General features: G+C 41.1%; 1 protein-coding gene, 1 non-coding gene and 1 pseudogene across 2 annotated transcripts; 2 read left to right on the top strand and 1 right to left on the bottom strand.

Annotated features, from left to right (window-relative positions):
* The window catches only part of LOC149018491 (putative UDP-glucosyl transferase 73B6), a 50,683-nt pseudogene that overhangs the window by 18,932 nt on the left and 6,112 nt on the right, over nt 1-25,639 (top strand).
* Nucleotides 515-4,392, top strand: LOC149018493 (subtilisin-like protease SBT5.3). Its single transcript, XM_089154373.1, has 7 exons — nt 515-601; nt 740-861; nt 969-1,066; nt 1,208-1,372; nt 2,191-2,299; nt 2,496-3,724; nt 3,836-4,392. The coding sequence occupies exons 1-7, from the start codon at nt 515-517 to the stop codon at nt 4,390-4,392; spliced, it is 2,367 nt and encodes a 788-aa protein (XP_089010499.1).
* On the bottom strand, nt 24,301-24,374 carry TRNAV-AAC (transfer RNA valine (anticodon AAC)). Its single transcript has one exon. It is a non-coding gene; the product is annotated as a tRNA-Val (tRNA).

Below are 25,639 nucleotides of genomic sequence, written 5' to 3'. Positions count from 1 at the left end.
TTCTAATCTGAGCCATTTATTAAGAATATACCACATGTCAAATTGTGGTGCTACACTACTGTACACAGCACAGCAGAGGATTTTTTTCGTTTCTTTTCTTATCAATAAAGTTGATCCTTTGCTCAAAAAAGATTGTTCCAAATTTAAGGTTCAGTTAGGCACTTAATTTCTGTCTCTGATTTTCTATTGTAAGATGGAGAAGGGAATTCTTCCTATTCTAAATTTTCTATTTGCCAATCCAGGTGGGTTTCCACCCGTACCACCAAGAGAAAGGAGAAATAAATAAATAAAACAGAAAAGAAAAATCAAAAATAAAATTCTGATGGCTATTAACCATGCATGGACCTTTGGAACCGGATCTCACAAAATTATCTTTGAAACTAGTCTTGATAATCTAATCTGGTTAATAGTTAAGCCGTGCGGTTGTGTATGTATAATACATAACAGCTAGAACTGCTTTTAGGTGATACCCAGCTGCTTCCACCAACAACAAGACGGGAATTGAAGCAGGAAGATGGGGTTCTCAAGGTTTCCCCTTTTCCTCCTTCCATTCTTGCTTTACTCCATTTTGCAGACCAGATCAACATTCGCTATCAAGAAGGCAATAATAATATATCAACCCTAGCTAGCTAGCTTGTCTTATTATTATAATTATTCTTCTTCTTAGTTAATCTCTCGATCGATCGTCTGCTTTAATTCTGTTATATAATATGATTTACTCATTCAATGTTAATTGCAGTCTTATGTGGTATACTTGGGATCGCATTCACATTTACATTCACATGGCCGGGAAATCATGCAAGTTGATAAGGATCTAGCAGAACAGTCTCACTATGAGCTTCTGGCAGGTTTTGTTGGAGGGTAAGAAATGATTTTTTTTTTTTTTTTTTGCATGCAGCAACTTCATGAAGTAGTGCAAATCTTCCCAATCTTATCCATTAATATATTTTCTCTACCAAAAAACAAAGCACCGAGGCGGCAAAAAAGTCGATCGTTTACAGCTACACAAATCATATCAATGGCTTTGCTGCAAACCTTGAAGAAGAGAAAGCAGCAGAGATCCGAAGTACGTAAGATTAAAAGCATCAATCATATATGCATGGACCATATCCATATGTTGTTGTTATTTTATATTTAAACCCTCGATCTTTTGAGTTAAGGGTAGTGTTAATAATTCATAGCTTGCCTGCTGAATCAATTCATGTAGAGCATCCCAATGTCATATCAGTCTTCCCAAATAGAGGACATCAGTTACACACGACACGGTCGTGGGAATTTCTTGGGTTGGAGAAAAATGGTGAAGTTCAACATGGATCATTGTGGGAGAAGACTAAATTTGGAGAAGATTTGATTATGGCAAACATTGACTCAGGTAAGTTCATCACACCATTTTTTTCGTCTCCACTTAATTTTGTTGTGATCGAGTCTCTCAAATTCTCCAGGCAGGGGTGCAGGGGCATGTGGATAAAAAAAGGGCCATCTTGTGGTTGTGGGTTGACAAATAATAATTACAAGCTAGCAAGCTAGTACAATTTTCTAGTGACCTGAAAATTGAATGTAGAGAATATAGCTTCACATATTCGATGTACATGGTCGATAATTTACTAGGTTCAAATGAGATTATATGAAGCTAGGGAGAGAATGGGAGAGAAAGAGATAGATGTTACATCCAAGAATAAGAGTAAATGCAGTTAGTGCACTTGTCTAAATGTTTCTATCTCATCCAACCTATATAGATGAGACATTTTCTTGTTTTATATATGTGGGACAACAATTAAAATATCATGTTAAACTCCTCAATTTAAATCAAACTCTTTTTTCTTCATGTACCAAAACTAATTCAGACTTCAGATAATACAACTTATAGATTTTGAGAATTTGATTGTATATTTCTTTTTTGTACAAATGAGCTTTTTATATATAGGGAATTGGGATGTTACATGTACTATATTGTCAAACCCACAACCTCTTGGTTCACCAAGAGGTGTTGATTATTACCAATAGAGCAACTCTACTTTTTGACTAAATATTTCTCTCTATTCAATCTGAAATTCAGTGTTTACAAAAAAAAAAAAAAAAGAAACACCTAAATTCAGTTTCTAGCTTCACTTTTGTATTGCAAATCTTCTTTCATTTTTTTAGCTTATTTTTCTAATTTATTATTCTTCATACGCCTTGCCTGTGGTGAAGGTGTATGGCCGGAATCCAAGAGCTTTAGCTATGAGGGGTATGGACCTGTCCCACCAAGATGGAAAGGAGGTTGTACGGACACTTCTCCTGATGGAGTTCGATGCAATAGGTCGAGTCCCTATCTCTCTACATCTTCCTCCACTTTTCCCAACTTTTAACTGACTAAAACTATACCTATAATATTTTTGAGGAAAATAAAATATTTAGTTTTTCTTCACCCACGATCATCTCACAATGAAGTAGGCAAGTCAGAATGTATATACGACATTTATTCATTGATTTTCTTTACGGATGGGAATATACAGGAAGCTAATTGGTGCCAAGTTCTTCAACAAAGGGTATGAAGCCATTGCGGCAGGCCTAGGAAAAGCCTTGTTCAATACCACACGCGACGAAATTGGTCATGGGACCAAAACCTTATCAATTCTTGGTGGAAACTTTATCCCAAATGCCACTATACTCGGATTCAACAACGGTACAGCCAAGGGAGGAACACCAAGGGCACGTGTTGCTGCCTATAGGGCATGCGGAGTACCCATCCTTAATGGGGAAGGATGTTTTGACGCTGACATAATCGCCGCTTTTGACGCTGCCATTCACGATGGTGTTGATGTAATCTCCATCTCCTTAGGTACTCCTACTGCACGTGATTACTTCAATGATGGCCAAGCCATTGGTTCATTCCATGCAGTCAAACATGGTATCATTGTGGTAGCCTCGGCCGGAAACCAGGGTCCAGAACCTGCTCCTGTTAATAACTTAGCCCCTTGGTTTTTTACCGTGGCTGCTAGCACCATTGACCGTGATTGTGTGGCCTATGCGAAGCTTGGTAACCATATGCAATTGCAAGGTTTGAGCTTCTTACAAAGTTCCCTACCATCTAATGGCAAGATGTACCCCCTGGTGAGAAGTGATGTAGTGAAAGCGAACACGGCTTTGCCTGTGGCAGCCTTGTTTTGTAATCACACATCATTAGATCCGAAGCAAGTAAAAGGTAAGATAGTTGTGTGCTTGAGCGGCGGTGGTGTCGAGTTGGTTCAAAAGAGTTTTACTACAGTGTCAGCAGGGGCTGTGGGAATCGTAGTGGTTAATCATATAAAATCAGCAGAAGATAAAGCATCCGTCACTGACCTGCTCCCTACATTGCGTTTGTCACCCAATGAAACTATTACCTTGTTTGAGTACATGAACTCAACCACAACACCCACAGCTTACATCTCAGGGGCCATGACCATGCTTGGGATAACACCAGCACCTATGATGGGCTCATTCTCCTCCCAAGGACCCAACTCTTTGAATCCCGAAATTTTAAAGCCTGATATCACTGGACCAGGTTTGGACATAGTTGCCTCCTATTCCCCAAAAGCACCTAATGCATTACCCTCAGGTATGCCTGGTGGTGGCGAAAGTCCTTTTGAGTCAGGGTCCGGGACATCCATAGCCTGCCCTCACGTTGCGGCAATTTGTGGCCTCCTGAAGGCACAGTACCCTAATTGGAGCCCCTACGCTATCAAATCTGCCATCATGACCACCGGTAATTAATTCTCTTGAGGCCTCTTCATGAAGTTTTTTTTCTCTTCCCCCATAGCTTCTCTCTTTGGTGTTGTGCTAATGACTTTAACGTCTATATATATATGATGTGCAGCCAGTTCAAGGGATAATTTGATGAAGCCGATGTTGAATGCATCGTACATAAAAGCAACCCCCTTTAGTTATGGAGCTGGACATATTCAACCACACCTTGCCATGGATCCTGGTTTAGTCTATGACCTAAACATCACTGACCACTTGAACTTTTTATGTGCCATTGGCTACAATGAAAGTAAGATGAGCCTATTCATCGGAAGAAATGAGACTTACAAATGCCCTGAGCCCGCAATGAGTCTCCTAAACATGAACTACCCATCCATCACAATTCCAAGCCTCTCCGCCTTTGCTTCTTTAACAAGGAAATTGAAAAATGTTGGGACATTCCCAGCTACATATAATGCCACTATTCATTCTCCCCCAGGAATTTCCATCTCGGTGGATCCACAAATCCTTACATTCAGTTCAGTTGGAGAAGAGAAGACTTTCAACATAACCATAAAGACTAAGGGACCTAGTTCAGTCAAAGACTATGTATTTGGGGAACTTAACTGGTCTGATGGTCATCACAATGTCAAGAGTCCGATTGCGGTCAAGGCAGCTGCTGTGATATAGCTAGAGGTTCAAGCTTATAGGAGCATTTATCATCCTTAACATGGGAATACTGGAAGAATAGAAGAGAGAAGTTAAAAGAGAGAAAAGGTGGGAGTTGACTTGGGGGGGTGTTTGGGCTGGGTTAGAGACATCAAACACCAATGTAAGCTCTTAATAATGCGTCCCATATGAATTTTGATGGAACTAGTGTTTCTGCTAATGTGATGGAAACCTAAATCTGCACCAAATGTGCACTAACTTTATAGACTTCCGCAGTTGTTTGCTTTATTCTCTTTGTGATTGGAACACACAAGTACTTAAAAAACAACAATTGTTAATGGATCTTCAAGTGATCATGAAGTTTCACATCCTCACATCTGAGTAGCTTGTCAATTTGTCTCTCCACCTCTTCAAAGCCTTCTGCTTTCTACCCCAATAAATAAATAAATAAAATGGAAAACCAATTTACTTGTTAGGGCTTTCCAAAAGGTTAGTTCTTGAAGGCGTGTCTGTCTATCTTCTCATGTTTTTGGCTGGGCAAAGATACTGAAGTCAAGATATTCTATTTTTCATGGTTGTGGACTTTAAATCCTATTATGAAAATTTAAACCAGTCAATAGGATTTCGGCAAACTAGTACTGTTGGGTCAACAGAGTATTTAAAAGGAGCCACAAAATTAGAGAGATAATGTTGTGAAAGATTTGTAATATTGTTGTCCATATATTGGAGATGTAGTCAACCTTAAGACATAATACCCACAACATACCCATGGAGGTGATCCATCAATACAAGATCTATGCTCGCAGCCAACCCACAATACACAATAGCAAAATCAAAGGAGCAAGGAATTAAAATGTATTAAAATATGAGTTATTACAGTTATCCAAGATTTAAATATCAATGTATTATCAGAGTTAAACATTTAAATTCATTGATATAATAGTATAAGTTTTAACATATTATCAAAAGGTTTGAAAGGGTAAACCTTCAATTTCTCTAATTAAAGTTATGCACTGCCAATCAAAGTCTACTATATCCCGATAGAAAAGCACATGGCAATCGAAACAATCAAACACCATATGAACACTTCATGCATGGACACGTGTCGCCATGGGTCTCAATCTCATCAATCTTCGGTGCATTGTCAGACTCTGGAGGCTCCGAGTACGGGAAGATGGTGTCCTCATAACCTGTATAAGAGTCTAAAAGGAATATTTCCACATGGGATGAGTTCCAAAGATCTTAGTGAAGGCAATAATATTATATACCAAGCATTTAACTCACGTATGAAATAAAATATGCAAATGAATTGTAAGATGCGATGTGAGTATGAATATGCTCCTATGAGTCTAACCATGCTAGTCTCTATCTACAGTAGGCATGCGAAATCTCACACAGACCCTAGTGGCTACAACTGACTTGGTGTTACGACCAAGGTTTAGGATCACAGTCCAATCATCGACCATAGCTATGGATATAGAGCCACACTTTCTCCCCATGACCATTGGTATGAGATATGACCCATGTCAGGGAAACTCTCTAGCCCAATGCATGGGATCATATAGGCAATCGTATCATTCAACGTTCAAATATCATTCCTATGGCACCAACCAACTCGGTCCGATATCCTTGCATAAACAAGGGAATGTCGATCCTCATTGGAGTGTCTACCAACTGTCAAAAAGCACACGTAACCCTATGGTCATCCACATAAAATAGAAAGACTACTCATGTCCCATCACCTACTATAATAGGCTATGGGAAGCCCATGGACCTCTTATATGCAACCCTACTATGAATGAATCGTGGTATAACAGTGGTTCCGACACTTGCAATAACATGGTATTGGGTCCCAACCACTCTAGGACCATGTCATGGGTCACTCGGCCTCGATGCCCATACCAATAGGATAATAACACAATGAGAACCCTAACCATGCGTCTATACACTCAAAACATATGCACATATAAAGTCTATATGAAATATAAGATACCAATAAAAATGGGCGAACTCACAACTCCGAGTAGAAATACACAAGCATGCATACTTCCCCCATTCTCACCATAACATTAACATCATAATTGTAATTAAAAATAAATAATAAGATAATCAACGTAATTAAAATTTCATGTCACTGCCCTTGATACATGTCCTATACCAAGGTTGCACAATCACATAATAAGCATGATACACATAGGAATTCCCCCATTCTCACCATAACATTAACATCATAATTGTAATTAAAAATAAATAATAAGATAATCAACATTATTAAAATTTCATGTCATTGCCCTTGATACATGTCCTACCAAGGTCGCACAGTCACATAATAAGCATGATACACATAGGATAGAACATGAATTTAAATACATGATATTATAAGATCGTCTCCCTTACCTAATAAGGTGCTAATACTCTTCAAAGGACCAAAGTGAGCAATTATCAAGCCAAAATATCACTCAAAACCTAGCAAAAACATGAAGAGTAGCTTAAAAATTGGAATCAAATGGAACACTTACGGAAATAGGAGGATATCAACATAAATGGACCTGGCCGGTCAGGATTACCAGGACCGATCAACTACCCTTAGTCAATTTCCCCCTGGGCTCCGAGCCAACTTTGGTCTCTAATGCTCTATTTCGAAATCCAAATCTGTGGGGGCTTTTGGGGCTTCAATGAAATAGCAACAATGACATAAGAATACCTTCCCAACACTCCAATTAGTCTCCAACACAAAAGTCCCAATTTGGTTTTCATAGAGTCGCCAGTGAGCATCTCAGAGATGGTCAATCAGTCTCAAATGGGTGAAATAAAACCAACTAACACTCAAAAAGACTAGGAAACATGTAATGAAGCTTCAATAAACATTTAATAACATCCAACAACTCATCTACCAACGTTTCTCATCATTAATGCCAATCACCAACTTAAATAATTCATAGAAAATTAAGAGAAAAATTTTCTAACCTCCACGCGCTATAATCACCGCAATCCGCAATAATTTGACCCAACACTTCACCTTTCTCTTCTCCCAAGCTCTCAGCCTCCAAAATAGCATTAAATTTTTTTTTTTAAAATTGTGAGTCTTATGAACAATAAAATAGCGTTTCAAGAGTGAAGAACCCGAAATACCCTTTTTCTAGGTGAGGGTAGGCAGTCAATTGGACCAACTGCCCCCATAACTTCTTCATACGATAGCGGATTCTGACGGGCTTTGGAGTGTAGAAGTCTTTAAACATGCTTGACTCAATGGTATACTTTACCTTAGAATTGGAGTCTTCTTGCATTGATTTTTTTGTATGTGCCAAAATCACATTTTTAAGCCATCCAAACAAACTTTCTCTCTCCTCTTGAAATATAAAATGGTGGTCTGGCCATCTCCTTTATTGTCTATGTACATGGGTTCAACTTCTGGACCCACGACCTCAACTTGGATGGCCCACAGCTTTCTTCTACTAGTACTCCGGGTTTGTGGAATTAAATTGAAGGTTTACTAGGTTAGAATTCTAGGGGATTTCACACTAAGAGTTATAAAAGAAAATAAGACTTGAACAAATTTGAAGTTGGACTTTGGATTTTGCTTGGAAGTGTTGTGTTCTCTTGTGGTCCGTATCTCTTTCAATTTTGTGATTAAACCATAGAAGCAACCCTAATGCCTAGGAATATAGGTCACCTTGACTGAATCAAACAATATGAATTGGGACTTAATAAAGTCACCAAGTAACTTACAAATCCAATCTAAGGAATTCTCTTAGACTAGTAGATACAAAATGACAGATTTGCAGCCCTCCTAGATTTAACTTTGGCAGCCAATTCAAGAAATTTCCATTGAGTTGCCAAATGATCCCAGCTCTGCCACTCCAAGCTCCATAAGTTAATATGTTGAATGATCTTCATGGTGGGAAGTCTCTGTGAATAGATCACCAAGAGTGCACATAAACTCAGATGTTCTTGCATATAATCCAGGTCCCCTAATAGATTTTTCAATGCTTAGGGCAATTCCTTGAAAAGCAAACTCATCTTTTATATCCTCAACGAATGGCACGATCTCAGATTTTTTTATGTTTGTGTGCTGGTCTCTCTGGCTTGCTAGGAACGACAAGCATGGCCTTCAAAAATGAACATTAATTGGGATTTGGGAGATGGGTTTCAACAAAGAGGACCCATTAACCATTTTCCAGCTGAACCCAGGAATGAAGAACAAGTGAACTGGAAGAAAGACATTAAAAAAAATCATCCCTTTCGTCTCAATTCTTTTCTCTCTTCTCTGGGTTTTAGTTAAGCAACACTGGACAGGTTTTCTTTCAATGGATGGATTGTTCTTTTTTTTTTTTTTTTTTTTTTTTTGGGTCAATTCAATTCAATCGATGGATATGGAGCAAGGAAATAACAATTGGGAAGATTTTGAGAATTTGACAAGTCTTGGATGCATTCATTATTTGGCATTACTTTACTTTCATATAAATAACCTTTTCTGGTGACCTTGAAACTCTCGAGTTCTTGGATTTGTCAAGAACTCTCTTGGGTTCTTTTTGCTTTGAAGGGCGCTCCTGGGTTCTTAAACTTGTTATAAGTTAAGAACTCTCTCGGGCTCTTCTTAATCTTAAGAACGCTCTCCCGTTCTTGAACTTGTCAAGAACTCTTTTGGGTTCTTTTTCGCTTTGAAGGGCACTCCTGGGTTCTTAAACTTGTTATAAGTTAAGAACTCTCTTGGGCTCTTCCTAATGATCTTAAGAACGCTCTCGGGTTCTTGAACTTGTCGTAAGTCCAGACGCAAAAGAATAGAAAGTTCGAAATTGCTCCTTAGTTCTACATCCAAGATCATTCCATCTTATAATGAAATCCTTCAAACTAGGTGATGTACAAGAAGTGGGGAAAAACCAAGATTTGATCCATGCCAAACTGCACGAGCAAAGGGACACCCAAGAAGAATATGATTTATAGTTTCCAAATCTCCACAACGAGGACAATGTGGGTCTACTTGTATATGACGATAGTGAAGTGAGTAACTTGTTGCCAAAGCTCCAACACTTCCACGCCACAAGAATCTAGAGATCTTGGGTATAGTCTTACACCACCAAATTGTTTTCCACAGTATAGAAGAAGAGGTATTCAAGGAACTTACTCTTGCTGTACTAGGATGTTGAGAGATGGAGGAATCCTTGCGGGCTTTAAGAAGATGATAACAGCTTCGAACAGAGAAGTGACCACTTCGCATAGCACTTCAAAATTGATGATCGTCTTCTGGATAAATCCTCAAATTTATTTTTAGAATTCTACTCACATCCATTGGATCCACAAAATTCTACAGCACATCGAGCTTCCAAGTCATAGTATATTGATCTATAAAACCAGAGACCAAAATATTATCTGGTGCATTCAGTAGTGCTCTGGCTGGTTCTATACCAATGTCACATCGTATCCATTTATCTCTCCATGGATCTATCAAGTTTCCTCTTCCAACTGACCAACCAAGACCTTCCACCAAAACCTCCCTTCCCCATAATATACTTCTCCATCCCCAACTTGGCCGATGACCAGGTGAAGCGTCTAAGAAAGAGGATCTGTGGTAATATATTGCACGCATAAAAGAGGAGAAGAAACTATGAGGTTCAGACCATAGCTTTATTGTTGTCTTGCAAAGAAGGGCTTGATTTTGGAGTAATGAGTTCCGGAAACCTAATCCTCCATTATCTTTGGAATCACAGAGACGATCCCATGAGAGCCAATGTATTTTTTGATGACCTTCTTTCTCGCCCCAAAAAAAATTTGAAGATAGCCGATTGACCTCCTGATGGTGAGATGCAAGCAATCTAAAATGCATAGCAGCATAATTGCTCATAGAGGAGACAACAGATTTTAGAAGAATTTCTTTGCCAGCATGTGAAAGAAATTTAGACTTCCATCCATCAATTCGCCTGCAGCCTTAATAGTAGTGTCCTTAAATAAAGAGGATTTGGTAAGTCCAAAATTCGTGGGAAGTTCCAAAATATTTTTTCGGACCTGATGTATAGGACATTCTTAGAACACGAGAAAACCATCTCTTCAAACGACTTGGTGTATTCAGTGAGAAAATAATCTCAGACTTTTTGTAATCTCAACATGATTTAACTTTATGGGATCTAAATTGACAAATACAAGTGTAAAATTTGTATTTTGTATGTATTATATTATCTCTTCTTAATTCTAGAAGTGAAAAATAAACATTAAATATCCACCTATCCAACTATAACGGTTTCTTACCATCATTAGAAGTAAGAGGGCAATTGTTACTTCATAAAGAGCAGGGTCCCTTTGTAATTAAGCTAGAGTACGGGGGCAATAATAATTATCCCTAATATATTTTATGCTTTAGCACTTTTTCTGTGTAGAACAAAAAAGCCAAAAGGATCGTGAGAAACCCCAAACCTAATGACAAGAGACATTCCTCATTCCCATTGTTTTCCTTCAACTCCCCAATGCATCTTCATTTGAATTCTACAAGTTGTCACCACTGTATTGGATAGTTCAATCTATCCATAAGTGATATAATTCCTCTTCCATAAAATATAAACATAGTTTCTTGAGTAAACTTTTTAGGACCAAGGCACGAAGATTATATTATTTATTAAATAAAATTGAGAAATGCATATGCTAATAATGGAACAATCGTTGTCACGTCCACCCAGTCCATTTACCCAAATACCCAAGAAAGTGATCCACAGTCACAAGATCTAGTTTCAAGTCACATCACACACCATTCCACACAATTACACAATCATGAGCAAGAATAAATCAATGTTTAATATTAAAGAAAGATCATCAAAAGTAACCAAGGATATCAGAAGGATCTCAGAAGGACACCAAAACAAAAGCAGAAGCGAAGTCTAATCTAATAAAACTAATCCTCAAAAAGAAGTTAATGGGAAAGGAATAAATCAAAAACAAATCTATATCTTTTAATGTTTCATCTTCTTCTCCAAGCGGTTATACACTTGCATCTTTAGGTTAATGTCTAACTCATAATCCTAACAGCGAGCTAGGTGTCTTCTATCATTATTTGATCAGGGCCGTAATAGTACTCCATACTGGCACTCGGATCGTGCCACAAGCCATAGTCACTTCCCATTGTTTTCTCAGTTGTATAATCAAGGGGAAGTATCTCCAAACATGAACTAAGGGGTCTCTTCTTCACCTGTGAATACATCTAGAAACAACAAGCCACGAGGAATAAGTTCCAAAGAACTCAGCAAGTAATTCATATAAATATGCATATCTTTCATTCAACAAAAGTAATAACCATAACATACATGCTAACATTATATGAGTGACATGATTATGCATTGTGATATAATGATGTTCATATACTCTAACCAATGCAAGTCTCTATCTAGGTAAACACACACTAAGATATACACCAACCTCCTCTGGGTCGTCTTACACAGACCTCTCACGGAGTCTCACCAACCTTAAGCGTCACCATCGAGGTATAGGGATAACAATCTTTAATCAATCATGGTTGGAGATTAGGGCCACACTCTCTCACCACAACCATTAGCATGAATACGCACATGTCAGGGTATTACCTAGTGCAATGCATAGTCTTCTACTTAGTCACATCATTCTAGGTTCAGATACCTCTCCTCATGCTTCTTGCCTTCTTGGTTCAATATCCTTCCCTATCTAGAGTCCACGTATCCTATGGTTCCAACCAACTTGAACTACGCCTCCTCTTAATCCTATTGGTCATCCATATATAATGGGCGGGAAGCTCTCATGTCCTCACCAAGAGTTTCAATGATCTTGAGCCCCCATGAGCCCAAGCCTATCATATGTAACCCCACCAATGAATTGCCCCCACAATGTGTTTGTGTCTTCTCACAGGTTAGTTACCAATCTTGAGCACCCACCACCCACACACTGCTACCACGGGTCACTCGACATCAATACCCCTGCCGATATGGTAATTACATGATGGGGTGCCTAACATGTTTCCTCTAAGACCACCTAGAGATGTTCCCTACTCTATATGCTCCTTCTAAGGTGCCTAGGTTAATGGTTAAACCACAACCCTAATTCAAGTCCATTTTATTCTAACTTAACAGGGCTCCAATAATTCATGTATACAATCATAATTTATACTTTCAGAGCATTACAAGAATGCAAACATCTCCAAACAACAGCATGTAATTGAATATACAAGTTCTTTACCAAAAAAAAAAAAATTGCATATACAAGTCAAACATCACATTAAGAATTAAAAATAAGCATAGGTAATGAATCTCCTCACCTTGCAAGTGAGTTGCACTTCTTCAAAGGAAACCAAAGAGTGTTTTATCATGTCCCGAATAATCCTATTTAATGGCTCCTGTAAGTTTTGATACTTAGTGTACCCAAATGGAAAGGCATGAAGCAAGACTGAAAAGTGGAAAGATAGACTAGACCTATGATGGCCTCCTGTGGAGAACACCTTGCCTTGTGCCAAGAGACTGAAAAAAGAATCTCTTAATGAGAACCTCTAAGACTGAGACTGAGACTGATGCTACTTATGTGGTTTAGACTGAAGGTGTCCTCTCTACAGGTAGCGCTTAGGTATGGATTAATAAAGAAATAGAAAAAGGGAAATGAAAAGAAAATCGGAATGCATAATAATATAAGACTTTAATGTGATAATGGATGCATGATGATTTTCCTAATTTACTTACATGGTTGTCTATATTGCTTATTGGGCTCCCACAAAGCTCACTATTGTAAATGTTGACAGGTCCTCAAATAGACGACAAGGACAAAGGTGCTGCCACCCAATAATGCCTTTAAAGTAGAAGATGGAAACCCTTTTTGTTTTTTTGTTGCAACTGATGTTTGCTAAACTGGATTGTGGAATGTATATATTTCTTTTGAAGTTGTTTGTATTTAACTAGGTACTGTTGAAAACTCAAATGTAAACATAATAATACTTTGAAATGTATACATATGTATATGAGTCAAACTGTCAAACAGGTTATTTGTCTTAGTCCTTGGAGATGTCTAGTTTAGTATTGTTTTTAATATCTTTAACAGGTTGATACTAAGAGGAACTGTCACGTGCCCCGGTTGAATGTTGGTAATGTGGGCTCCACCAAGCTTTAGGAACTAGGGTCGTGACACTGCATAATACCCAAATTAGTGCACTCCAAATGGAATGACCCAATCTATTTGATTTGAAGTGCCAACTTGGCATTTATAAAAGGTACTCAGTCATGGATCGATTCTCCAATAAATTCTCTACTATATAATCTCAGCACGAATGCTTTCCAATATGCCGCAGCATGATCACAATGAAATAAAGTATGCATTACAAAATCCATATGAGTCATGCAATGGAAACACATAGGAGAGCAAGAGTTGTCTCTCAAAAAAAGCTATTATTTTGTAGACAGGGCATCATAGGCTGCGTTCCAAATGAAACTCTTAATTTTCAGAAGAGCTTTAATATTCCAAATAGCTCCCCAAAAAGAAGAATCCAAGCCATTGGAGGAAGAAGTTCCTGGATTCCCAAAGTGATAACTTTGAATGTAATAAGCTTATTTGATACTAGATTCGCTCGACTTGGAATCCTTCCATACCCATTCATCTTGAATTTCTTGATAGAGGATAGGAAGGGTTGTATGGCAAGGCTCTCTTGAGGAGAGAACAGGGTCCTCAAAATTCGTGCATTCCAGATCTTTGATTGCAAGTTCATGAGATTTGAAACAAGTTGGGGGCTGTTGCGTATAGAACTTCTTCGAGAGTCGGATATTGAGATGACCACCTTAAGAGCTCTCCAACCAAGTTGGAATAACTGAGATGCCTGCACACACAAAGAAAGCAAGAACGGTCCGGCCTAGTTTTGGCCGGGGAACCGCCTCCGACGCTCAAATCAGCCTAGATAACAATAATCGTTCTTGAGAGAGTTCTCAAGAACGTAATGAGTAAGTACTCAGATGAAAGTTCTCGTTCCCTTTCTCCATGTTGGAGGTAGGTTTATATAGAAGTTACCTGGAGGCGGCGATTCCTTAGATTCCGGATCGATAGTTGAGGAGTGAGTGTAGTGGAATAACGGCTCCTTCTTTGTCGCACCTGATATTGCCGTTATGATGACTCACCTCCCCAATTCTCGGAATAGATATGCTGAGTGTTTATGAGTAACTAACTCTTCTTGACTTAGTCAAGAGAGTCTTCTGAGAAATGCTAGAGTTGGATATTTTTCCCAAGTGTGGCACTTCTCCAACGAAGAAATGAATCTGCCCAAGAGGGAGGTATCTCTCCCGAATGAGGCCCTCGGGACCTTCTCCAACGAAGAAACGAGCCTGCCCAAGAGGGAGGTATCTCTCCCGAATGAGGCCCTCGGGACCTTCTTCAAGGATGAGATGCACCCGCCCACGGGGGTGCCTTTCTCTCCCGAGATGGGGACTCGGGACTCTAGCTCCCCACAACAGAGCCCCCCATTCCGTGCGATCGGTTTCTCGAGTGTATGGAATGCTTTTCTCATACCTCTTTGAAGGTTTTTTCTTTTGAAGAAATTCCAATGCATCGTCTTGAATGATAGCCATCATTTCTCTAAAGTCTCGTCGAGTCGAGAAGCCCCCAGCCTGGTTCTCCGAGAGATGTCATTGCCTTTATTAAGGGTGACTACCCGAGTGAGGTCCCAAGTGTGACGCCTTAGAAATTCCATCTTATGAAAGTCTCACTTGGATTTTCATAAGAGGTGGGGAAAACTCCCGAGTGGCTACCCGAGCGAGGTCCCGAGTGTAACGCCAATGAATAATTCCATCTCATGAGAGTCTCACTTGGACTTTCATAAGAGGTGGGGAAAACTCCCGAGTGGCTACCCGAGCGAGGTCCCGAGTGTAACGCCATTGAATAATTCCATCTCATGAGAGTCTCACTTGGACTTTCATAAGAGGTGGGGAAAACTCCCAGTGGCTACCCGAGCGAGGTCCCGAGTGTAACGCCATTGAATAATTCCATCTCATGAGAGTCTCACTTGGACTTTCATAAGAGGTGGGGAAAACTCCCGAGTGGCTACCCGAGCGAGGTCCCGAGTGTAACGCCATTGAATAATTCCATCTCATGAGAGTCTCACTTGGACTTTCATGAGAGGTGGGGAAAACTCCCGAGTGGCTACCCGAGCGGGTCCCGGGGCGGGTCCGAGTGTAACGCCATTGAATAATTCCATCTCATGAGAGTCTCACTTGGACTTTCATGAGAGGTGGGGAAAACTCCCGTGTGGCTACCCGAGCGAGGTCCCGAGTGTAACGCCATTGAATAATTCCATCTCATGAGAGTCTCACTTGGACTTTCATAAGAGGTGGGGGAAACTCCCAGTGGCTACCCGAGCGAGGTCCCGAGTGTAACGCCATTGAATAATTCCATCTCATGAGAGTCTCACTTGGACTTTCATAAGAGGTGGGGAAACTCCCAGTGGCTACCCGAGCGAGGTCCCGAGTGTAACGCCATTGAATAATTCCATCTCATGAGTCTCACTTGGACTTTCATAAGAGGTGGGGAAAACTCCCAGTGGCTACCCGAGCGAGGTCCCGAGTGTAACGCCATTGAATAATTCCATCTCATGAGAGTCTCACTTGGACTTTCATAAGAGGTGGGGAAAACTCCCGAGTGGCTACCGGAGCGAGGTCCCGAGTGTAACGCCATTGAATAATTCCATCTCATGAGAGTCTCACTTGGACTTTCATAAGAGGTGGGGAAAACTCCCGAGTGGCTACCCGAGCGAGGTCCCAGTGTAACGCCATTGAATAATTCCATCTCATGAGAGTCTCACTTGGACTTTCATGAGAGGTGGGGAAAACTCCCGTGTGGCTACCCGAGCGAGGTCCCGAGTGTAACGCCATTGAACTCTCTTGGGTTCTTCGTTGATTTGAAGAGCGCTCCTGGGTTCTTAAGCTTGTTAAGAACTCTCCCGGGCTCTTCTTAAGAACCTGGGTCTTGCTGCGCCCGGGGGGCTCTTGGGTTCTTGACTTGTCAGAACTCTCTTGGGTTCTTTGTTGATTTGAAGAGCGCTCTTGGGTTCTTGCTTGTTAAGAACTCTCCCGGGCTCTTCTTAAGAACGCTCTTGGGTTCTTGAATTTGTCAAGAACTCTCTTGGGTTCTTCGTTGATTTGAAGAGCGCTCCGGGTTCTTAAACTTGTTAAGAACTCTCCGGGCTCTTTGTAAGAAATGCTTGTGTCTTCTTCGCTATAACTTTCTTTTCAAGAAAAAGGATGTCGGAATGGAGACGTAGACTTTATTGAGAATCAAATGGTCTTTCACTTGCTTGCATTTTCTGACATAGTCTCGGCATCTTTCTCAATAGTCGGCCAATAAAGGCCTTGGCGTATTATTTTGTGGGCTAAAGCACGACCTCCCATATGCGCTCCGCATATTCCTTCGTGTACTTCGTCTAAGGCATATTGAGCTTGAGAAGGGCCAACACACTTTAGAAGAGGTCTGTGTGACCGATCTTTTATAAAGTTGTTCTTCAATAATTGTGAACTTCGCTGCTTGATTTGTAACTGCCTTAGCCTCCTTGACGTCTTCCGGAAGGATATCGTTCTTCAAATATGATATTATTGGGTTCATCCAACTAGGCTCTTCTTCAATATCCATTGCCTCGGCCTCCCGAATGCTAGGAATTTCTAACTGTTCAATATAAACGGCTGAGCCTAAGGTCAATATTTGGATAAAGCCAACTTGGATAACTCGTCTGCTACTTCATTTTCCTTTCTCGGATTTGCTTTATCTCAAGATGATCGAAATAATGGCGACAATCATCAATTTTGTCTAAGTAATTTGCCATTCTTGTTTCCTTTGCCTCGTACACGCCACGCAACTTGATTCACGATCAACTGCAGTCGCTTCGACTTCAATTCTCGGACTCTTAGGGCTCGGGCAAGTCTTAATCCTGCTAGTAGGGCTTCATACTCGGCCTCATTATTAGAGGCTTTAAGTTGAATCTTAAAGCATAATGAATAGTGAATCCATCCGGGCTGATAAGCATTAGTCCCGCTCCACTCCCCGAAGAGTTGCTTGGCCGTCAACATGTAAAGTCCATAACTCGGACCGGGTGAATTTTGTACTCCCAACTAGGCATGCTATTCTCAAGAATGAAGTCGGCCGAACTTGTCCCTTTATGGCTGGCGAGTTCTATACTCAATTTGATACTCGCTCAACTCAATAGCCCATGTGACCATTCTTCCGGCTAAGTCTGGTTTCTGTAGTATCTTCTTCAACGGGAAGTTGGTCAAGACTACAATTGGATGAGCTTGGAAGTATGGTCCGAGTTTCCGAGATGCGATTACAAGTGCTAAGGCTTGTTTATCCACATCCGGATATCGTGTCTCGGCATCTATTAAAACATGACTTATGAAATAGACGATTTTGTGAGTACCTTCTTCTTTTACTAAGACCGCGCTTCGCCTGGAGAAATGGCTAAGTATGTGAATAATTGTTCTCCCGTTGAAGGTCGGGCTAGAGAGGTGGAGTCCCAGCTTCTCCTTCAATTTCTCGACGCTTGCTACATTCATCGGTCCATAAGGTATCCTTTGCCTTCCCAGCTCTTTAAGAGCTTTGAAAAAGGCAAACATTTCTCACCCGATCGTGAGATAAATCTTTTAGGCTGCTACTCTTCCGGTTAGACATTGGATGTCTCTGACCGTCCTTGCGACTCCATCTCGAGCAAGGCTTTGATTTTCTCCGGGTTTGCCTCAATTCCTCTTCTGGATACCATAAACCCAAGGAATTTTCCGAAGAAACTCCAAGCACATTTCTTCGGTTTAGCCTCATCTGGTATGTTCTCAAAGTATCAAAACTTCTTCAAGATCTTCCAGATGACTTCTTCGACGATACTCTTTATGAGCATATCATCCACATATACTTCCATATTTCTTCCTATTTGGTCTTTGAAGACTTTGTTTACCATTCTCCGATAAGTGGCCCCGCTTCTTCACCCGAATGGCATTACTTTATAAAAGTAACTTTCTCGATCCTCATGAAGGCCGTATCCTTCTCGTCCTTGGGATTCATCATAATTTGATTATATCCCAATAGCGTCCATGAAGCTCAATACTTCATGTCCCGCTGTAGCGTCGATCAAAAGGTCGATCCGGGAAGTGGATAGCAATCCTTTGGGCATGCTTTATTCAAGTCTTTGTAATCTGTACACATTCTCCATTTGCCTTGGCTTTCTTCACCATGACTACATTCGCCAACCAGTTGGGCATTCTATGGGTTTTATAAAACCCATTGCTCTAGTTTCTCTACTTCGGTCCATGGCGGCATGTTTCTCGGCAAAATTCCTTCTTTTTTGGATCATTGGAATTGCATCGTCCCGATCCATAAGCTATGTTCTGCAATTCTTCGATCTATTCCGGCATGTCTTCCCCCCGCGAATACATCTGGTTGTTTTGGAGAAGCTCGGTGAGCTCTTCCTTGAATTCCGTAGGCTGTTCGGACCCGATCATAGTCCCTCTTTCGGAAGATCCGGATGGTTGTTCCTCAGCTTTTCAACTGGTTCGGCTCTCGCATAGCTTCTTCATCCCGATCATCCCGAATTTCAATACTCATTGTATTGCCGATCTCTCGCTTTTTACTTTCTTAAGATAATTCACTAACATTGTCCGGAGAGTCGCTGATCCAAGAGCACTCCCCGACTCCCCTGTGGTTGGAAACTTCAACTTCATATGTGTTGGAGAACCACCGCCCCTAAGGCGTTAAGAGTTGGCCTCCCGAGTAGAACGTTGTGCTGAAAGGTCCCGAACCACCATGAATGTTGCTTGCCCATCCCAGGGGAGGTCCCGATCCTTAGATCCAATTGATAGTCCCTTCGACATGGCACACCCCAACCCATATAAATGAGTCCCCATGGAGTCATCATCTCGTCCTCAAACTTCAATTTCTTAAATGCTTCATAAGATAGTAGTCCGAAGATCCCGTGTCCCGAACTCGTGAACTTCTCTTTGCCAATTTCACTTTGATAACTATAGCATCGTCTGAGGAGAAGTGACGCCCTTGAGATCTTCTCTGGGTTATTGGATCTGGGCATAGTCATTTCTTCGTTTTCTTGGCAATTGCATCGATCCCCGAACCGTGCCTTTTGCTTCGCCTTCTTATGGATTCTTCCGTCGTTTCCCAAACGATGTATGGGAAACTCCGTATCGGGTTTCTTCTGGATTCTTATCCCCTCTCGACTTTTGGATCCGAGTCTTTTAGTTGATCTGGTGGGGACTTCTCTCGATCTTGTCGCTTCTTCAAGATATTTTTCGTTGCCCTCCTGGATGAGCTTCTCGATCTCGATCTTTAGATTTCGCACTCATCCGTTGGTGACCGTAGTCTTTGTGGAAACGGCAATACTTTGTCATATTCCTATCTTCGGTCGGCTCTTATCTTGCCCGCCACTTCAAATTGTCGTTATTTCGATCTGTAATAGAACTTCGACCTCTTAGTATTAAGAGGTGTAAAGTCTCCATTGCGAGTCTTTCTTTCCAAACTCCCTTTTTGTCATCTCTTGCCCGAGCATTTGAATTCTGCCTCTTTCTCCATAATTCTTCTTTTCCTTCACGCCTCTCGTAGACTCTTCCGGCCGATACTTCCACCTTGCTTGTTTTTGGCATTTCTTGAGAAGTGCTCCATAGTCCTCCTTGTCTTGGGTAATACCTCGAGCAAACGCTTTGGGTTATTCCGCTCCATAGTGCATTGTCGCACCGTGTCATCCAACTCTTCTACCTCGATAGCCACTTTATCGATCGGAAGAAAGTCCCGAACGGACTCATTTGGTTTTTGCCCGATGGCAAAAAGGCTATCTGCTGTCTTCTTACTCCCGATGCAACTTCGGAATCGGGCAATAAATTTTCTCCCAAGTTCTCGAAAGTTTTGGATTGATCTTGGCGGTAGGCTAGAAAACCATTTTATCGCCGGGCCTTTGAGAGATGCCGGAAAAGTTCGGCATAATAGCTCATCTTCTCGGCCAATAACAGCCATGACCGATTTAAAATAACTAATATGTTCTCGAGGATTGGACTTACCTTCAAAGGGAGTGAATGTCGGCATGATAAAGTTTGGTGGAAGAGGTGCTCTCATGACTTCTTCTGAGAAGGGTTCTCTATCAACCACATCATAGTCGTCATCGAGGTCCCGATCATCAAGTCGTCTCTCCATGGCATCTAATCTTCTCCCGAGACCATGCGCCTCTTGACGCACTTGCGGAGACCGAACACTTCCAAGATCAGAATATTGGGAAGTTGGTCCATGAGAAGATACATATTGACTAACCGACCCTCTCGGGTTATTAGATCTAGAATGGCCTCTTCCGTGACTTTCTCCTTCTTGCTCCCGAACTCCTTCATTTCTGCGCCCTTTTCTAGGTAAATCTTGAGTTTGCCTAAGCCCAGCCAAACGGTGGAACACACTTCCCCTCAACCGATCCTCTCGGGGACGTGGCTCTTCAATATGCACTCCTTGAGATCTTTCTCCAACTCGTTCGGCTGGCCTTCTTGGTATTCTGGGATTTCTCCTTTCTTCATTCGCCGGACGTTGCCTATCCCGAGTCTGACGGACGGCTTCACGCCTTCGTCCCTCTTGGGAATTTCTGGGGGGTCCGGATGGTACCCCGATCTGATGGACTAAGCCTTGAACAACTCCTTGGAGTTCCAACATTTGTTGTTGGACTTCTCTTTGCATATTCTGCAAATCGGCTACGGTCGCTGGAATTGGAGGTTGACTCGAACCACCTTCTCCAAATGGAGTTGGAATAGTTAACGGGGGATTCTCCGGAACTCCTTCTTGACCTTCCTCTGGAATAGGAATTTGTCGATCTAGAGAAGGGAGAGTTTGTTCTTCAACACGTCCGTTTCCTGTCTCCCTTTCTCGAGCAAAAGTGAGAATTTGAGAACTTGCCACCTGAGGTGTGGTACGTCTCGTCATGACTTTTTGTGACGTTTCCCACAGACGGCGCCAAATTGTTGCGTATAGAACTTCTTCGAGAGTCGGATATTGAGATGACCACCTTAAGAGCTCTCCAACCAAGTTGGAATAACTGAGATGCCTGCACACACAAAGAAAGCAAGAACGGTCCGGCCTAGTTTTGGCCGGGGAACCGCCTCCGACGCTCAAATCAGCCTAGATAACAATAATCGTTCTTGAGAGAGTTCTCAAGAACGTAATGAGTAAGTACTCAGATGAAAGTTCTCGTTCCCTTTCTCCATGTTGGAGGTAGGTTTATATAGAAGTTACCTGGAGGCGGCGATTCCTTAGATTCCGGATCGATAGTTGAGGAGTGAGTGTAGTGGAATAACGGCTCCTTCTTTGTCGCACCTGATATTGCCGTTATGATGACTCACCTCCCCAATTCTCGGAATAGATATGCTGAGTGTTTATGAGTAACTAACTCTTCTTGACTTAGTCAAGAGAGTCTTCTGAGAAATGCTAGAGTTGGATATTTTTCCCAAGTGTGGCACTTCTCCAACGAAGAAATGAATCTGCCCAAGAGGGAGGTATCTCTCCCGAATGAGGCCCTCGGGACCTTCTCCAACGAAGAAACGAGCCTGCCCAAGAGGGAGGTATCTCTCCCGAATGAGGCCCTCGGGACCTTCTTCAAGGATGAGATGCACCCGCCCACGGGGGTGCCTTTCTCTCCCGAGATGGGGACTCGGGACTCTAGCTCCCCACAACAGGGGCCATGAGGAGTGTTGCTGTAGGTGAGAGGTGGACTCCCTAGTTATCCAGGGGTCTAAATAAATGTAGTTGTCTAACCCATTGCCTACACTCTTCTAGAGCCCCAACTTAAGGACATCCCTGCCAGCCATGAGCCAGCCATGATACTTCTCCACCCCCAGGAAACATCTCCATGCATGGAGGCATCCAAGAAAGATGTGCGCGGAAAATAATTTTCCTTCATGGTTCTTGCCCAAAGAGTGTGTGGATGGGTGAGCAGTCTCCACCCTTGTGGAGCCAGTAGGGCTTTCTTGAACTGGTGATGATCCTTGAAACCAAGACCTCCTTGCTTCTTGGGGAGACAATTTTTCCCATTTCACCTAGTTGATCCCCAATTTGCTATTGTTTTTCCACCAAAACTATCATAATTGTCTTGAGCTCGTATCCTTCAAGAAAAGGAAAGTTGACATTGCAGAAGTTGGTACAGAAATAGCAACAACCTTAACAGCACTTTCTTTCCTATTAATTAGAGAAACTTTTTTTCCTATTAAGTAGAGAAACTTCTCATTCCGTCTTCCTAGTTTCCTGTCTAACTTTTCAAAAATGTAGGGAAAAACTTGTGTCTTTGAGCTTCCTAATGATGAGGGTAATCCTAATAGATGCCATGGGATGTGACCTCTCGGATGTTGAAGAGTTGCAATATATAAGTTCATGTAGAGGGGCGACCTCTTTGCTTAATAGGACAGATGATTTAGAATGGTCGATAGGTTTCCCTAAGGCCTCTATCTAGTCTTGGATGATTTATCCTATTTGAATTGTGTTCCCTGCCTATGCTAGGGGTGAAGAACATACAATCATCAGCAAAGAAAAGATGATTAACTTTGGGGGCTGATCTGGATATCTTAAGACCTAGGAAGCGAGGGATTCCTACCACAAATGAAAGCCTTCTGGACAGGACTTTGTGACATACAATGAAAATGTACGGATTAAGTGGGCATCGCTGTCTTAATCCCCTAGAGGAGTTGAATCTTCCATGTAGCTGGCCATTTATTTTAACCTAATACTCCACAGTAGAAATGCATTGTAGAACCCATTGCACCACTTTGGAGCAAATCCTAATTGAGACAAAGTGTTTCAAATAATGGCATTTTATCATAAGCCTTGCAAAGATCTAACTTGAGAGCTTTGTACCCTTTTTTTGAGCTGGACTTTTCCATGTAGTAAAGACACTCATGTGCCCAATAAATGTTGTCTAAAATTGCCCTATCGGGCACAAAGGCACTTTGTGTTTCACTAATAAGATGAGCAAACAAGGGTTTCAATCTATTAATAATACACTTGGCTATAATTTTGTAGGGTACAATGCAAAGGCTTATAGGCCTAAGAGGCTAACTTCCTGGTGTTTTTCCTTTTCGGGATAAGGGTGGTGATTGTTCGATTAAGGCTTTTCAACAGGTAACCCCTATAAAAGAAACGGACTCCCAAAATAATATCATCCCCTAGCAACTCTCAGTTTCTATGATAGAATCTGCCAGGTAAACCATCTATTCTGGGGTTTCATTACCCTTCATTTGAAAACGTGTTCCTTTAATCTCAATTCTAGAGAAAGGTTGCAAAGCATTTCATTTTCTTGCTGGAAGACAGAAGGTGGACATGTGCTAAGAATTGATGGGGAATTGAGGCTTAATTAGTAGAGGAGAATAAAGAGGAGTTACCTAGAATTTCCCCAAAGATAGATAGGTCATTAGTCAACCACTACCCCAAATGAGATTTGAACCTATGGGCTATGGTTAACATTGGTCTATCCTCGCAAACTTGTGTCGGAGTGAAAGAAACGTTGTGTTTCCATCCCCAACGTGAAGCCACTCTACCTGGGATTTTTGGTGCCAATACAATTCTTCCTCCCTCAGTAGGATGACAAGCTTGGAGATGAGATCCATCTCTTGCAGGTCCAAGAGTTAGAATGAAGCTATTGAGTCTCTTCTAAAACTCTGTCGGTCTCTACTATCTCCCTAGCTGCTATTGAGATTGTATTTTTGCTCTAGGTTTTAGGATTTGAGTCACAATTATATGTTTCATACTGGGGAAGCTGAATTTGATGTTGTAGATCAGGATGGATCTCTGCTTTGAGGATTTAAGGTTCCTGCGACAAAAGAACTGTATTGTTTCCTTGTTATAGGTGATGTTTTGTGGATTTAAAATGGGTCTATGTGGCAAATGATTTTTATATATTTTTCGTATAAAATGAATTGTAGGGATTCAAAAATTTCAGTAAAAGCATGGACTTGGCTTCGCCCGGGCTCGAACCGGAGACCTTCAGTGTGTTAGACTGACGTGATAACCAACTACACCACGAAACCAGCTGTGTCAATTCTTTTCCCTTTAATGATCTCTAATAATATTCATAAAAATGCAACACGGCACTTCAGTTTGCAAACATGGCATTCAACCATCTCCAGCATTATGGTGATCTCATTCCATTTATTATAATAAAAAGGATCATAATTTTACCAATAAAAAACATGCCACACCATTTTTCATTCAAGCACTAATCATGTAAATATAAAGGTTAGAAAATTAAAATCATTTTTCATATGAAAATCACAAATCAAATCGAAATTCTAATTTAAAACTTTGAATGCAAAGATGCAATATACCCAGTGTACAAAATGTCAGTGATATGTCATTGTATTCCTTGAAGCCGATACGACACCCCCTGGTCAACGCGGGTTACCTAAAGTAGATTATATAACGTCGATAAATCAACCATATATCGTGAACAGTTGATTTCTTGGCGATATATCGCCAAATTCGGGTTGTTCTATTTTCATTCGATTTTTTTCCATTTTAACCCTATTTTACTCAAACTGCAAAGAAACTCCAACGCCCAAAGTGACATAGGACCTCTATACACCCCACCCCCCGACTACTCACAAGGGAGTGGGACCTCGTGTCCGTCCGGCGGAGAATGTGAAGCATGAGTCATGCTTAACATAATTTTATAATGATTGTAGACTTTAGTACTTCTCTTTCACTAGTTGTGTACTTGTGTTCTCTTTGCATGTTTACATTGGTTTATATGAATTTTTCAGACTTTCAATTTTGGCCCCTTACAACTGGGCATCTGTCGATCAGGAATATTAGTTTACGTGATGTTTTAGGCCAAAATAATGTTTTCAATGTATTTATTGGCCTCAACTTAGGCTACATAACAAAATTCATGCCAAAATGACCACAAATACCCCCATGAAACTAGGGGTCGATTTTTCACCAACACCAATCCGAAAGTAGGCGACATTTTGCTATGTTGGTGGTGTCGTCTACCACTGACACGTGAAATGTTGGCAACATTTCGAACATTGATTATACCTAGGCAAATGGCATGTCATCTTGTGTTAAATTTGATGTCATATTCCTACCAAAAAGAATTTGATGTCTTATTTGTATTACATTTTTTCTCCTTTCGTCCACGACACTTACTGATATGGACAAATTCCGTCGAACCAAGTTTATAAAGATTGACCAGGTTTAACATGGTTCAACCAAATCTTGGTTGGACCTCGAATGACCCAAGGTGCCTTCGTCCAATAACCTTGGCCTTGGGAATAGCAATTGTTTCCTTTAA

This window comes from Hakea prostrata, chromosome 4, assembly GCF_041222555.1.
Source record: "Hakea prostrata isolate BN-2017 chromosome 4, UWA_Hpros_2, whole genome shotgun sequence".
NCBI classification, from domain to species: Eukaryota; Viridiplantae; Streptophyta; class Magnoliopsida; order Proteales; family Proteaceae; genus Hakea; species Hakea prostrata.
This window is presented reverse-complemented; position numbering and strand designations above follow the sequence as displayed.

Bases quoted from the DNA above. Each gene is read 5' to 3' on its own strand.
- LOC149018493 (XM_089154373.1), top strand. From the start codon at position 515: ATGGGGTTCTCAAGGTTTCCCCTTTTCCTCCTTCCATTCTTGCTTTAC. The intron at 2,300-2,495 runs GTCGAGTCCCTA...GGGAATATACAG, and splicing joins GATGGAGTTCGATGCAATAG to GAAGCTAATTGGTGCCAAGT. The intron at 3,725-3,835 runs GTAATTAATTCT...TATGATGTGCAG, and splicing joins ATCTGCCATCATGACCACCG to CCAGTTCAAGGGATAATTTG.